The sequence below is a fragment of the Strix uralensis genome, chromosome 5, assembly GCF_047716275.1.
Source record: "Strix uralensis isolate ZFMK-TIS-50842 chromosome 5, bStrUra1, whole genome shotgun sequence".
Classification (NCBI taxonomy): domain Eukaryota; kingdom Metazoa; phylum Chordata; class Aves; order Strigiformes; family Strigidae; genus Strix; species Strix uralensis.
The window spans coordinates 77,671,532-77,686,858 of NC_133976.1; the positions used below are offsets into that span (position 1 = coordinate 77,671,532).

Consider the following 15,327-nt stretch of genomic DNA (forward strand, 5'->3'; position numbering starts at 1 on the left):
TAATAACAGATGGGGCATGCCAGCTCACACCGCCCCAGCCACCCGAAAATGAGCGAGAACCTTTGAAACCTGCTGTATGCGGAGGGCTATAAACCCATAAAAACTCATTTGGATGGAGGATCAGTCACCAGGGAGGTGGAAAACTTCTGCACTCTTTCTTACTGGTTTTTCCTTGCTGAAGGCAGCCTGGGAAAGGACAGGGAAACAATGGAAGATTAATGATTTTCCTGCAGCCGGGGGACGGGCAGAGCTATATGGCAAAGAGGGGGCTGGGAGCACAGGGGCTCAGTCAGCAGAGCTGTGCTAGCCTGGAGCAATGCTGACAGGGAACTGGATTCTCACCCCTCGAAATAACAAATGCTGTGGAAAAAGTGGCTTTATAGACTTTCTCCCACTTCAGCTGCTAAATCAAGGGCTCCAGAGAGAAATCTGGACCCTCCTAAAACCAGTGGCTTAGGTCCCACTGAGGTCAGAGGAGACAGGGTTTCATCCCCGTAAATAAGGCTGGCTAGGTCACTATTAAGTCTAGCACCTCTAAGAAGTTTTATCTCAAAAGAAGAGCTAATGAAAATGCATAGCTACATGTAAATTGTAAAGTGCCCCTTAAAGAAATGCTTTCTCAGACATGTTTTTTCAGAGGTATCTAGTAACCCTGACCCAACAAGCCAAAGGGTATGGCTTGTCCAAGAGAACTATGCCGAAAGTTTCCCAGCACAGAGGTTTTTCTGTTGAAAAGCAATGAAGAGTGGCCCCACTTTATGAGGTCAGCTAGTGCGAGAGGGCTCCTGCCGCTTCCTGAAATCCAGCTGCCTTAAGCTGGGCAGCCCAGAAGGGAGGTATTAAAAGTTATAAGGTAATTTTGACAGGCAGGCCTAAAACTTTCATTTTGTTCAGCAACTCTCCAGCTGAGCTGGCCACAGGGCTCCCTGGCCTCCCACCCTCTCCCATACCAGCCGCTGCCGGTGGTCATAGAATCACAGAATCATCTAGGTTGGAAAAGACCTTGAAGATCATCTAGTCCAACCATAAACCTAACACTGCTTTCAGCTCTGCTTTCTCCATCAGTGCTACCAAAGAAAGGGAGTAAAGGCTGATGAAAGTCAGCACTTTCTGCCGGGAAATGGGAACTTCTCTTGGTAAGGCAGAAGCGAAGTCATTGCCGTTGACTGCACGTCTGCCACGCAGGGCTGGGGGGAAGCTGGTGTGGGAAGGGAAGGACATTGCCTTCCAACCTGTGCTATAATGCTAAATAACAGGAGTCATCATTCAGTTCTCAACTGACATATATTGACACAACAAAAAAACCCAAGCTTCTCGGGCTACTGCTCCCACCTCTGAACCTGCAGCACATTCTTCACTCCGGCAAAGCTGTTGTGTTCATTTGATGGCACCAGGATTTGCTTCTGGTTTGCACCTATGCTGCTCTTATTCAGTCCCACAGTTACACTCAGCTACTTCTGTACAAGCTGTTGGGACGGGGGGAGCAGAAGGGGCCCCCAACACACACTTCATTGCCAAAGCAAGCTGCATGATGCCGGCCGCTCCATCCCATTAGCTGAGGAGCAAGTGAACACAGAGTGCAGGGCCATCTCTCTTGCCCTTCCCTCCCCCCACTTCCCAGGCAGAGGAGAGAAGCAGAAAGCATATCCTATTTCATGCCTCTGGCATGTAGAAGTAAGAACATTATTTTATAATAATCTTATTATTAAGGATCAGATGATGACAGCTGATGATGAGGCGCCGTTCGGAGGAGCCCTGTCAGTGGGCTCATTGTTGGCGCCGGTGTCTCTGCCCAGGCGAGGTGAGGGCAGCCCTTCTCCGGCAGCCCCACACTGCCTGGCCAGCTAGTCTTGGGCTTTCTCACTGGGGTCTCCAGAGGGACAGCATGGGGTCACAGCAGGGCCACATTTGTCTACTAGCAACCCCGGCCTGGGCTAGAAAACACAAAGGGCATGGTTGTGGAGTTTTTCAGCATGCTAGAGCTGCTTTCCTCTGTGCAACAGAAAGCAGATCCCCTCTACCCTTCTTTCATTTTAAGAGTAAAACCCTTGTGGTTTTGACTTTTTTCCTCTGTTTGCCTAGTTTTAAAACTCAAATTCCCTGTTCACAGGTAGCTTTACCTTAGATGGTTATTTTTCACATCAGTGAAGGTACCAAACAAAACGGTCCCCTTCCTGATGGATACATTACTGGTAACAGGATTAAGGTTTTGAGCTTTTTAAAGCCATTTTGAGGGCTTTATAAAGGCCCCTAAGTTTTTTTGAGCTTTATAAAGACCACCTGGGAGCTCAGCCCACAATACAGAGTGGATTGCTAACAGACAGACCTGCCCTCCCAACCTTTTCTATAGCTGTACTTGGAGATTCTGGTACCTACAAAGCAAACGTAGGAGATAGATCCACTCCTGTGGTCTCACCAATAGCAGTGACCACCTGCAAGTATCCTCCTTGGTGTTTAGCACCATGACCTCACAGGCTGTACAGAGCCCTTGTGAATAATAACTGGGAATCGTCAACTAATCATCAACAGTGTGCTAGCACACAGAGCTCAGGGGGGTCCCAAACATGCAACCCCTCCAGGTGGGCTGTCATCACTTCCAGAAGCATGGGGAAGTTTCATGCAAGCCGTAGGTGGCTCTAGGATCGGTATCTCAGCTATAATCATGCTTAGCTCCACCAGGCAGGTGGTTTTGTATGACTACATGAGATGTTAATTTTTCAGCTCTTTCACCAAAACAGCTAAGCAGAGTAGCCCCTCAGGTACACCAAAATGAGAGTAGGGGTGTAGTTAACCCAACCTCAAGTGTTGTATGGAAAAAAGGGATTTGTCCTCTTATCACTGATATGCCCAGATATAATGTACCTGTCTGCTGCACTGCTCTAGGTTGTGTGTTTTGCCCTGAGTTAAATACCGTGCTGTGGCTCCGTTGCCATCATGCTGGTCGCTGTTGGGATGGAACAGGATTGAAGCAGAAATCAGCTTTCACTTGGAATTAAAAATACAAACATGTTGCCTATGTAAACAGAAAATATATATACAGAGTGAGTGTGTACGTGTGTGATGAAGGTAATGACTTTGAGAGCCACACCTGGTGGTGACATGTCAAGGGTAATACCTTGGTCAGCAGAGAACGTTAACTGCGAAGCTCTCTGTGGCATAAAATATACCAAATGGTAGGTATTGCCTCCTCCATAATCATCAGGAAAAGCTGACCAGCAGCCCCACACACCATGGAAGAGTCTCCAAGGGTAGGACTGGAGACGTACCTATTAACGTAAATGGGATCCTGCCTTGAGAACTGCATGGAAAGGGGAGCCCAAGGAAAGGAAGCCCCCGTCTCTGCTGGTGCTGCAGTTGTGCCTTGCATGTCAGGGCACCCCCGTGGAGACAGGAATACATGCGGTGCCTAGAAACCAGGCTAGGGAAGGCTTTGGAGACTTATCATTCTTCGGGCAGTCATAGTACTGAAATATGAATGTGTTACAAAGAAAAAATGAAACAAATCCAAATCTGTGTCAGGAAATGATTTTATAAGGCTCCCATTGTGTCTGAACTTACCAAGCAAAGTTTTCATTTCCAATCAGATCCAAAAATCACTGAAGCCAAGCGCAGCCTCTTCACTCATTCAGGAGACTTTGGAGCAGGTCTTTTCTGAACCACGGAGGGAACACATTTTGGAAAGGGAAAGAAATATATTATGTTAATTGTGCAAAATATTTTCAGCATCCCTTAGAAATGGGCACATTTACCTGCAAGCTGACAAAAAGCGTTTAGGTAATAGTTAAAATTCAAAAGAGATTTCATTACAAATTAATCATTCATGCACTAGCAGAGCAGTTTTGTCTTTTCATTTCCCCTCAAACACTTTGTGCTGCACAGAACAGTTTCATACTTATTATTTTTGCAAAATTAACTGCCAGGTCAACTTTCATCAGGTATGACAGGTGAGAAATTCAGGAGGGAATAGTGAAACTGGAATAAAGTGGAGTACCTTTCCCTAGTAAAGAGCTAACTTTTAGTTTTGATGCAACAGAGCACTCGGATGAAAACACAAATTAAAGACAACTAGCATAAAAGGATTTAGACACTGAAATGAGGCAGAGATGAGGATTATCCTCTAGGTTAATCTCAAGCAACTCTGAGCATTAGGAGCATTTTTCCAGCATCTCTTCCGCCATGATTCATCTCTACTGAGACCAAGAGCAATGGTTGCTGGGGTCACGCACCCGGCCTGGCTGCCAGCTGAGCACAACACACTTTGAGCCACCCCTCAGGTGTCAACCGAAGGACAGGGCCACACAGACCTGCAGCAGCAGGAGGCAGCTGTCGGGGACTGGCTGGCACAGCCCTATCTCTTTCAGCCCCAGCGGTGTGTTGACATGAAAACAGGGAGACAAGGTGGGTAAAGGTGCCCATTTCAGCTGACCTGCCTTCATCTGTGGCTTGGCCTGCCCTTTCTCTGAGGGAAACCTGCGGTTGCCCATGTCCTGCTGCATTGTGGAAATACTGGCAGCTGGAGGGAAGCAGAGTGTTTTTGGTGGGGGGTTGGCAGCAGGGAGAACAAGCAGGTTCACCCCACAGAGACACTGGGCAGGGCTAAGCCTATGTGGGGTTTTTCTCAAGCTTTTTCTTAAACAAAGGGAGACCAAACTAACCTCACAGTTTTGCATAACATCACCTCATTGTATGCAGTTCACTGCAGTTCCCGTGGAAAGTCTATTATGCCCCTCCCTGCAGATTTCAGCAACGTGGAGGGGAAAAAAAATTTTTTAGATACTGTCTGTCCTCCTAGGGTTGTTGGATTGTTGCCTTAGACACCTTCCTCCTTGCCTCCCATGGGATAGCTGCATATCCCAAACAGGCCCCAGACAGCTTCCTTCTCACATGAGCACCCAAAGCTATGTGTGACCACTGCTGAAGAGCACCAGGAACCTGCTCCCTACCAAGCCCACCTCTCCCAGCGCCTCCCTGTTCAATCTAATGCCTGAAGTTTTCTCTAACAAGAACATCATGGTGGGTCAAAGATAGCAGCAAGCAGAGCCAACAGCCTGGGGGACTGCAGCAACATGCTGCACTTGTTTTTATCTTGCCCTCTTGCTGTTACCATTTTGCCAGCATCCCTCCCAGTCTGCAGATACAGCTGTGCCAGCGAGAAGCAGCTCTTGGCTTTGCCCGTGTCACAGAGGTGGTGGCATAACTACAAGAGAAGAAAAAAGAAAAATCTTTTCCAGCATCACACTGTAGATGGACGGTGGAGGAAGTGACACAGCTGTGCTCACAGGGTGAGAACAGCAACAGCTTCTCCTGTGCAGAGGCCCCAAGCTTGAACCGATCCCAACCCATAACCCAACACAGGCCCTTAAGGAAAGGCATTGTTACTGTGCAATAGCTGTCAGTAGCCTACACAAAACCACTAGTTTCATTCCATTTCTTGGTGGAAACATGCCCATATCCTGTGTTAACTCAGCAGCTGCTGTACCAGCATGACCAAAGACTGCTTTTTTTTAGGCTTCCACACAGCCCTTCCAAAAAGCATCACTGCTGGGCAGTTTTGGAGGAAGTCAAGCCAGCAAACATGCAAAATCAAAGCCAAACAGGGAGATGAATTCTCTACCCTGATCCTCTGCTCCTGTCCAGCTCTATGAGACCATCTTCACAGGACCAAAAGGAGACTCAGAAGACAGAAGCTGCCTGGGACCCTATTGGGAAGGGCTGGCTCCAGAGGCGTTTCCTCCCTCCAGCTGCAGCAGATCCTGGGGAGAAACCTCCAGGTTTGACCTTCAGGGGCCCTTCGCCTGCCTCAGCGCTGGAATCCACCTCTGGCTAGAGCTGTTTTGGTTGGAGCCCTTCTCTTTCCTCACCCGGTTGTGGCAGGAAAGTTCAGGGTGTCCTGGCAGCAGAAAGCTCCTTTGCTCCACCCTCTGCCCTGCACACCGTCTCTCTGAGGTGATCAAGGATTTGCTGAACCAGAGCTGCCAGCGACAGCAACCTGGTCTGTGTGGCAGCTTGGGTGGGAGCTGGACCCCCGGCATGAAGAACTTCTCCTGCCAGCCCTGGGCAGCCCTCGTTGTGCTCTTCTTCACCACTGTGACCCGGTATTCCTGCTCAGCAGGTATTTCTCTTATGCTCCAGTTTCCATACCCTGGCTTTTCCCCTTACTCCTACTACTATACCTATACCTAGTACTATACCTACTTCCTACTGCTATATACTTATATGTATTGCCCACTGACAGTAACTTGTCCTTTAAAAACAAGGTGGACTCCGTTGTCTCATCTAAAAAGTGTAAGGAGCTGGAATTAATTAATGCTAATGAGAATTACCCGACATGATTGATCACAGCATCTCTCTGAAGAGAGGTGTTTTTGCCAGTTATTTACAGATCCACTGTAAATGTGGCTGAGCTGCAGGTTGCTCCACTGAATGGCAAGGAGATAGGGGACTACAGTTACTTGGCCATCACGTGCTTGCTGAAGCAAGGGGACCACTTGAAATACCATCCAAGAGGCTCACTGTAGTCCAGTTAACTCTTATTAGGTGTTTTTTTGCAGGAAATCTGGCTTGGGTGTCCCCTTAATTGGAGAAGTTGCCTAAAACCAAAATGTAAATGAGAACCGTGAGCTGCTCTTTTCCCATCAGGCTACTGCCTGCATTTGTATATCAGCGCCAGTTGAGACCTGCCAGATGCTTAAAGATGGGTTAGCTTTGACAGCCTGTCCTTTGGGCTGGAAAGTCTATAAACATGAACCAACTCTCTGTATTCTGCAGCACTTTCTTCCACAGGTCATACACAGCTTTTAATGATCCTTCCCAGTGCTCCTGTAAGGTATTTATTAACTCAGAAAACAAATTATGGGCTTGGCCAAGGTCATTTAGCAAGTCCTAGCAGAGTCAGAGGAATGGGGAGCACTCAGACCCTTCCCTGGAGCAGTCTGCCCAGGGACCTGCTCCCAGTGTGGCAGCGGCCAGAAGGAAAGCTCTGGTCTTGCTGACAGTCAGTCAGCTCCAAATGCAAAGCAGGTGACCTGAAGGGGGGCATCTCCTGCAGGACGTCAGTTTATATGCTATTACTTGGAAAATACCAAACTCAAAGCAAAGGTTTAGTCAAAGGTCTTGTTCCGTTTCTTTTTCCTGAGCTGAAACTAAACCTGAGCCATTATTTTGAAGTCTTCAGTAAAATCAAGCTGGAACTGATTTTCTCTCTCTATCACACTCCACACTAATGGTTTGACTGGAAATAGTTCTTTCATAGCCTCTGCCTGGTCTGTGGACCAGCAGCATATTGGAGCCCCTCCATCAGCATGCAGCGGGAACCCTTACTCCTGTAGCTTCTCCAGGCTGTTTTTCATTTATCTCTGCAGGGGACCATTTCAGCATGGGATACTTCATCTGGCTGAACTTGAACTGTGCTGCTCATAGTGGCCTAGGAGGAGATATTTCTTTGACTCCCTTCCTTCTGCAGCAGGGGACAGGCTGGTATTAATGCACAGGGACCATAGCATCCTGCAGCTGTCCTTACATCTGATCCTGCAGTGCTACGAGGTGCATGCTGAAGCTGAGGAGCAAGGGGGGGATTAGGAGGTCTAAGGAGGGTTTGGCCTGTGACGCCATGTACGTTTGGAGGCCTGGAGACCAGCCACCACACTGTGCCAGACTGCAAGTGTGCTCTGATTCTAGGTAGGAAGTAGGATAGAGAGGTAAAACCTTAACTGAAGCCCCTGTCCTCCTCTCCCTCCCTTATTTCTGGTTAATGAGTTTCAGGCACAGCTCCACCTGATCTGCAGCAAAGCCAAAGCTTCCCACTGAGGCTGTGGTGGATCTGCTGAAGCTCTGCACGGACGGGCTCAGCCCTCAGCTCAGCCAGATTCCTTTGCACTCCAATGAGCCACCAGGAATTTTCTAAGGGCAAAAGGAGGTAGATGTACACCTCGCTGGCCATGGATCTCCCCATGCCACTGAATGCTCTCTCCCATTTCATTCCTGTTTGTTCTGCCCCTGTAGCTTGGGAAAGGACAGTGGTTAATTTGAGCTCTCAGTGAACAGCTCACACCAGGGGCATGCTCAGGTAGAGGCGCAGTGATCCATCTGCTCCTTAGGGCTGGTGCTCCAGCAGGTCTCTCTAGAGCCTGTGTTGACAGTGGTGGAGTGAGGAGGCTTACCCTGATGCAGTGATGCTTAGGGGCAGGAACTTATTTTCTCCAGGTTGCTTCCATCCTACAGATCTCTGCAAGACCAACGGCTTTCAGATTTTTATGCTTGATGCCCAGTATTGCTTTTCTAATCCAACTTGCTTTTTCTCCTATGTTTTTCTTCCAGCAGCAGCTGAAGACATCTCCAATGTTTCAACAAGCTCCATGCTCACAACTGACTACGAATCACCATGCCTTAGTAAGTCTTCATAAATCATTACTATCATTACTACCATGATACAGCCAGGTGATGAGACTACACAGGTGACTGAGAGGCTGTCCTGGGAAAGGATTTATCTGTTGTCAAGGCTCCCATTGCGGGTAAAACTCTAGGACGCATTTCTAAGACTCCTCCACTGGCATGTCCTGTATATCTTAGGCAAATTCTGATGGATTCATAGCTTTGAACAGACTAATTCATAACTAATGCAATTTGTGTGCCCTAAAACTCCCTGCCAGACTGACTGCCTGTAGGCACAATGTGGACTTCGGGAAGAAACTTCCTTCCCCTACCCCACCAGGTCTTCCCCAAACAGCTAGTCCCAGGCATCCTGACACACCGCCAGCCCTTCCAGTCATTCTCCATCCCAAATGTCAAACATCCCAGCAGTCCTGCACTTCCCGAATTATAGTATGTGTACCAGCAGAGCCATGCTATTTCAAAGCATGACATGAGTATAGGGGGCATGCGTCCCTCCCCCTTCTCTAGGCACATATCTCTCGTTGTGGGAAGAGCTGCTCCCTGCCACGCAGGACAATTGTACTGTGTGCACTAAAGGCCAATGCACAGGAACATGGTCCTGCCTGACACACATGAATGAGAGCAACTGAGCAGCACCCGCACTTGCCTTTTCTCTGGAAACGTGCAGGACGCTGGCTGCCCTGCACCAAGCTCAGAAGACATTTGCTTTTCACAGCTGACAAGCTTCATGCATGTCCACATGCAATGCATGTAGCTGCAAGGTCGTTTTGGCTGCCTCAGCTCTCCTGGGTGCTGGGGTTTCATTCTCAGCTTCTATTCCAGCCCAAGGGGTCAAGACACCACAGTCCTCCAAGCTCCCTTTGATTATTTCCACGTTACCACCCAGGATGCAGACACAGAGCTAGGTATCTTCACTGTGCCCTTGTGATGGAAAAAAAATGGCAGATACCTTTAGCCAACAGCATAACTGAAACAACAAATGACACATTCCTTAACTGACTTTAGAAAATTGGACTGCTTTAACCAAAAAAAAGATGCAAAAGGTGCAAGAAAAAATACATTGAATTATTAAAAATTACTTCATTTTTAAACACATAAAATAGTGATCCCCCAATGGTGGTGTATTTTGCAGCTGTTACAAGCAAGTCACAGTTAACAACCCAGCAGAGAGCAGTCCCTGCTTCTATTGCCAGCAGAGGTACTGAGTACTTAAACTATTGAAGATCCTGCTGAAGTGTGTCTCCACTAGAGATTCTCTTACTCTCTCACATGAAGTTTTCTTTATCCCAGGCTTACTTTTAATTTTAACTATCTACTTCTATCACACTCCATTCCTAAAACTGAGTGAGGAAATGCTAAGTAGGTGTTTTGAAAGATTTCCATAATGGTAGGCACAGTAGTAAGAGGAGTATCTTAGGTGTTTGGCCAGACAGGGATGATTGAGTCTTGAAGACATACAGATGAAACTGAATATTGCCATCCCCCAGGTTAAGAGTCAGGCTTAGGAGAAAGATGCCAAAGCAGACTGACAGGCCACAGGGCAGACAGTGAAGTCACTGTCTTATGTGCAAGGAAAATCTCTTACGTACTTGGTCTCCCATCAGCTCTTTTCATTTCTTTGCCACCAGACATGAACTTCTGCACACAAGCAGCCATGTGCTGCGCGACGGGTGTGGACGATTATGGATGGATTGCAGCAGCCGTTGGCTGGAGCCTCTGGTTTCTGACTCTCATCCTGCTCTGCGTGGACAAGGTCATGAAACTCCGGCCTGACGAACCCAAATATTTGGTGGCCTGAAGCAGGGCAAGCCAGCAAGCAGCAGAACCCGGGAGCAGTGAGGTGCAGACAGACTGATTAGCATCTCAAGCACTTCCTAAGAAACAAAAAAAGAAAGTGAACATACCTTCAGCCAAAATAGGCCAGATCTAAATGGGGCACCTACTGGAGCTTCATCTTCCTGGCAGGTCAGAGCTGCCAGCCAAGGTGTGGAGCAGGCAAGTCCCTGCAAACCACCACATATGTCCCACAGTGCACAGAAAACTTTTTCCAAGAGCATTTCCATGCTTGCTGCAAGTGCGCCAGCAGCAATGAGATGCTGAAGGACCAGTTACCAGCCTATAGCACATTGCCTTAAGACAACCCAGTGCATAACCTTTGACTCTGAAACAGAAAGTGAGCAAATAAAGCTATTTTCTGGAGGATCAGTGTTACCAGATCCATTACTAGGCTATAGGCCAGGTTACATTGGTAAGGGGATGTAACTCATTGATTATACTGAGTCCTCCTCACTCCCTAAACTGCGGATTTTAAAATCTATTAACTGATACCAGTGAAATATCTGTTATGGAAACTTAAGGGTTGCTTGGGTTGGTTTAAAATGAAAACTAGTTTTTCCAGTGAAGTTTATATGTGAACTGTTTTGCAGGAATTGAACGTTGACTGTATTTATTCAGCTTGCACCTGTCTGTGTAACTAAGCTGAGCTGAACCATGGCAAGCAGGTTTAAACCAGCATATCCAATTCATGCACAAAACTGCTCCTATTTATGCAAGATGATAATAAACACTCTTATTTATGGAAAGATTCTAACTGGTTTATATTCATAAAGCTTATATTGGCAAGGAATTACCCAACCCAAATTGTTAGAAACTTGATCCTAACAAGAAATATTCACACAGGAGGGTTTGCCTCACTGCAGTCAAACTGTCTTGTTTGGGGCAGTTGCACCAGTTTGATTTCTGTCCATTATTAAAACAATAAATCAGTGTTAAACCCATCTAGACATACACAGGATTACCAAACCTGCTAGAGACCAACTGAAATGAAACATAAAAAGTTGCTCTTAAACCAAAGAAAGATCTATTGGAGATCTGTATCTATTAAATATCATTAAAGTCTTCCCTTCAGTTTATCGATGCATAACTTTTCCAGTTAGAATTAAGACTCTTCAGATGAATTCTGGCACAACTAGGCACTTTGATCAGGACAACGCTGTGCCGTTTCAGAGTGATGGGCAGTTGCTCCTTATCAACTATCCACCATCAGCAGGAATAGGTACAAGTTAGACACTGAGGAAAAGACATCCTTCCCTATCATCAGTATCCCTTAACACAAAAAAAATATTCTGGAGCAAAATGCTGAGCAGAGATGCTAGCATCAGGAAATAAAGTTTTGAAAGGGAAGGGCTTAATACTTCTGTGGCTTTTTTACTGTGTGTGTGTTTTGTTTCATTGTTTTGGGTATTTTCTTCTCACATGCACCACACTACTAGTAGTAAACAATCACAAAACATTGCTCAATTAAGAAAAAAATCTTAACATTTCAACATACAATGATTAAAACAGAAGTAAGTTTCACAAGACAAATCTCTGTGTTGGACCAGCCAACTATTACTTTTCACAAAAAAGTAAAAAAAATATAAACTCATATATATGTACGAACTTACAGAAACAAGGGACTGCATTTTATGGTTGGTGTTGACTGAAAGAACAGTGAGCTGACAGCTAATAACCCCTGCAGTCACTGACAGACAACCAATCTTAATAGCTACATACATCATTTTTTCCCTGATTTATTAGTTTTAATAATGGAAAGTGTACATTGGCCTGAAAGCAATGTGATGGATACTGTGAAAAAGCCTCCACGTATCGCCTTAGTGTCTACCTTCTGCAGACCTCTGCCTGCAGTTCTCCAGTCTTATGGAGATTGTTCTCCTGGTCAGGAACACAGAAGTGTCTACTGGATATGGCACTGGTTTTGACCTTTTAGGGGATATGTTCCATAGCTTTCCCATTTCCTTGGCTAAGGCTGTGAGTGCATGGATGCAGCCAGTCACGGAAGTAAATCCATTCCAGTCTGAAGAGTTGTAAGCACACAACGCAAGCTCTAGATGTCCTATAGCCCAGCACTACACCCGCAAACCAGCTTCATAACAACTAGGCAATTCTGAAGGGCTTCCTAAAGCTTCCCTTTAAAAGCACAGCTTGTTTTTCACACTCTCCAAAAGAATATGTTTGTGTGCAGCTACCTTCAAGGAATGTGGTAGACTTAAAACCTCAAGCTTTGCTTCTCACAGCTTCTGTTGAGGGTTCCCAGCTCAACCAAACTGGGGAAAAAAGGAGAAAACCTATAGTTTTTCATATAATGCAATGCTTCCAAGGATTTTGTATTCCTATGTTCAAGGGTGACACCCAAGTCTCAACAAAATCAGGTATACAAATGGAATATCTTACAGATCATTTCTGCTGTGAAATATATACTTTTTCTAGACCAGTGACCTGTAAACCTCTGATCTAATATAATAGTTTTGTTTGCCTACTGCATCACCTACTTTGACATCTGACATTGCCAGGTTTCATCTATAGCTTCTTTTTTTCAAATCATTTGACTTCCTATGAAGTGGACTGGGTCATTTAGAAAAATGTAGTCCTATAAGGAATTTCATGAACATACTCGCACTGTGTTCAGGATCCCTAAATAAAGTGGCAGCATCCCAAAAGCTCAAAGGCTACCAACGTAAACACCTTATCTGTTGCTATGCAATACAGTACAAAAAAATCAAATACTATTTCAAAGAGACTCTCCGAGGTACATGCTGTATGTTCGACTGATCCTAGGCATGGTGGGCAACCACAAATAAAATGCAAAGCAACACACCATGCAAACAGAGGAGAAAAGCACTAATGGTATTGTCAGTGTTTCAGGGGCTTCTCAATAGTTACAGAAAGTGCAGAATAAAAAAGTTGCATTCAAAAGACTTGAGAAATTGATACAAAGACAGAAACCAGTATGCAGAAATGATTATACATACCTGATTTAAAATAAATATAATCTAAAGATTATCTGTGGTCCGCTGTTACAATTCCTGGAATATTTTTAGCTAGGGAACACACAGTAGCACATCTTGTGGGTTATAACCCCTATTTTAAGACTGATCAAGTCACAGTAGAAGGCTGTGGTCTGGTTTTGATGCACAAATTAAAAGTGACTCTATAGCACAATGCCTTATAAATGTGGTCCACGAGCAATATAATAGACTGGTGTACTCATTTATTCTGTATTATTTCATGTTCCTAATAATATCACTGACGTTATGATACCTCTAATAGTAGGTCCCCAACTAGTGTAATGTTGCCCGAGTCCTGTTGACTTCAAGGGAGCCTATAGACATCTAGCGCGTGCCTTGTTTTGTCATTTGGGTTTTTGTTCATTGTAATTCAGGAAGCCTGTCATTTTTGTTCTCACAGGAAACCCTGGAAGCAAAACATAACTCCTGATTTATCAGCGTGCATAATTCATTTCACCTGTGTTTAATCCTTGGTGCCCCTTCAGACTGCTACATACAATGCCATGCTGTAGCACTAAGATGTTTAGGCTCTTATACATCTCAAAGCATGTAAAAAATAAGATGGTAGCTCATATCACCTATTAAACTGCAAACTACCCTCTCACAGCGATGATGGAAATGTTAATGCTCCAGTCATTTATAGTACATTGTCCAGTCAAATTCTATGTCCTTGGACCAAAAAGTTCCTTGCTGGAATGAGATGGAGAAGAAATCCACTCCAACTCATATGACAGAACAAAGAAAAGCAAAAAATGGTTGAAACCTGGATGGCTGAACAAAAATAAATGTGACTGAAAAATGGGAGATTGAACGCTAAACCCTGCTGATCAATCCAGAACAGTCCTTCATATTTTCTGGACAGTTTCTGTATTTCAGGCATGAAGGTATGAAGTGCCTGGAAAGGAAAGACAGATGCAGATGGCACCTGGGAAAGCTGCTGGTCTGCAAGTGTCTTGGACAGACAAACAGAGCAGTAGGGACATGTAACCGATCAGCACTTCTAATACCAAAAGAGAAAAACATTAGCAGCAGCACAGCACATTCCAGGGTAACTACTTTAATTTGCCTGGAGATAATATCCATCACACCTGACTAGCGATTTTTTAAATTCTTAATTCAAGACTAAATGATCGGTACTTGATGCATGACTCTTCATCTTTTTAGATACCATTGCTCTGGTAATGACTCACATTACTCACTGCCTTTATCCTTGGGGTTTTAGTGAATGAGCTACATATTAAGTAATTGCACTTTACAATGATTACACTTTGCAAAATCACTAGAGGGATGAAAGCTGGCAAGCATCAGAGCTTCCTACTTGCACAAAACACAGAGAAAAGACAGAGGTTAAACTCATAAGAAGAGGTGCTCTGTATTAAGACTTTGTAGGAATTTTGATAAAGCCATTACAAAAACTGGGATTTCAGAAAATTATTGTAATTAATTACAACGGAAGAATGAAATGTAGACATCCTTGGGAAGCAACCACCTTCTCTCATTGTTACACTCCAGATCACGTTTATTTTATGGTTATCAGAGGTGCCAGCATCTATTATGGAATCCCAACCTCACTGCAGGTTTCTGTCCCAGAATGAAACTTTTCAAAGAACTTATTTCCAACTCCTGTTTTGTAATAACCTTCTGGAAACAAACATGGGGTAAACCATGCAGTATTGTCTCCCAAGTCTGCAAACAGAGCTGTAATTTTTGCAAAGCTAAGAGACATGCAGACTTTTCCTGTACAATTTGACAGCATGAAATCTAGAGACACAGTCAGTTTAACTGTTTTGCTCGCCTATCAGAAGTAATGGTTAATGGGCCCCTATGTCTTGCTGAAATAAAACTCCCCTAGAATTGACTTCTCCCTCCAAAAAGAAAGCCTCTCTGCATTCACAGGGGAAAACTGTCCAGTCTCAGTGACCAGCGAATGAAGCTCTGTTCCAAACCCCACGCCCTGCTTGTCATGGTGCCCTTTGCTCTAAGAGCTAAAGAACTAAACCAAATGTAAATGTTTACATTTTCTCCCTCTGCCACTATGAGTGGTAAAGTCACACCTTCTATCTGTAAACCTGCCAGATGCATATTTTGG

General features: G+C 45.1%; 1 protein-coding gene across 2 annotated transcripts; it reads left to right on the forward strand.

Moving 5' to 3' along the window:
- The first annotated feature begins 5,859 nt into the window (after window positions 1-5,859).
- Window positions 5,860-11,582, forward strand: TMEM213 (transmembrane protein 213). Of its 2 annotated transcripts, none has more exons than XM_074871827.1 (3): window positions 5,860-6,112; window positions 8,317-8,388; window positions 10,020-11,582. In XM_074871827.1, exons 1-3 carry the CDS (start codon window positions 6,031-6,033, stop codon window positions 10,187-10,189), a joined length of 324 nt encoding a protein of 107 aa, XP_074727928.1. In that variant the 5' UTR covers window positions 5,860-6,030; the 3' UTR covers window positions 10,190-11,582. The 2 variants fall into 2 exon arrangements, with proteins under 2 accessions (XP_074727928.1, XP_074727929.1); XM_074871828.1 differs by having other exon boundaries at window positions 5,862-6,112; window positions 8,320-8,388.
- The last annotated feature ends 3,745 nt before the right edge of the window (window positions 11,583-15,327 follow it).

What these genes read in the sequence shown, in the direction of transcription:
- TMEM213 (XM_074871827.1), top strand. Translation starts at nt 6,031, where the DNA reads ATGAAGAACTTCTCCTGCCAGCCCTGGGCAGCCCTCGTTGTGCTCTTC. An exon ending in CCGGTATTCCTGCTCAGCAG is followed by an intron (nt 6,113 to 8,316) that starts GTATTTCTCTTA and finishes TTTTTCTTCCAG; the next exon opens with CAGCAGCTGAAGACATCTCC. An exon ending in CTACGAATCACCATGCCTTA is followed by an intron (nt 8,389 to 10,019) that starts GTAAGTCTTCAT and finishes CTTTGCCACCAG; the next exon opens with ACATGAACTTCTGCACACAA.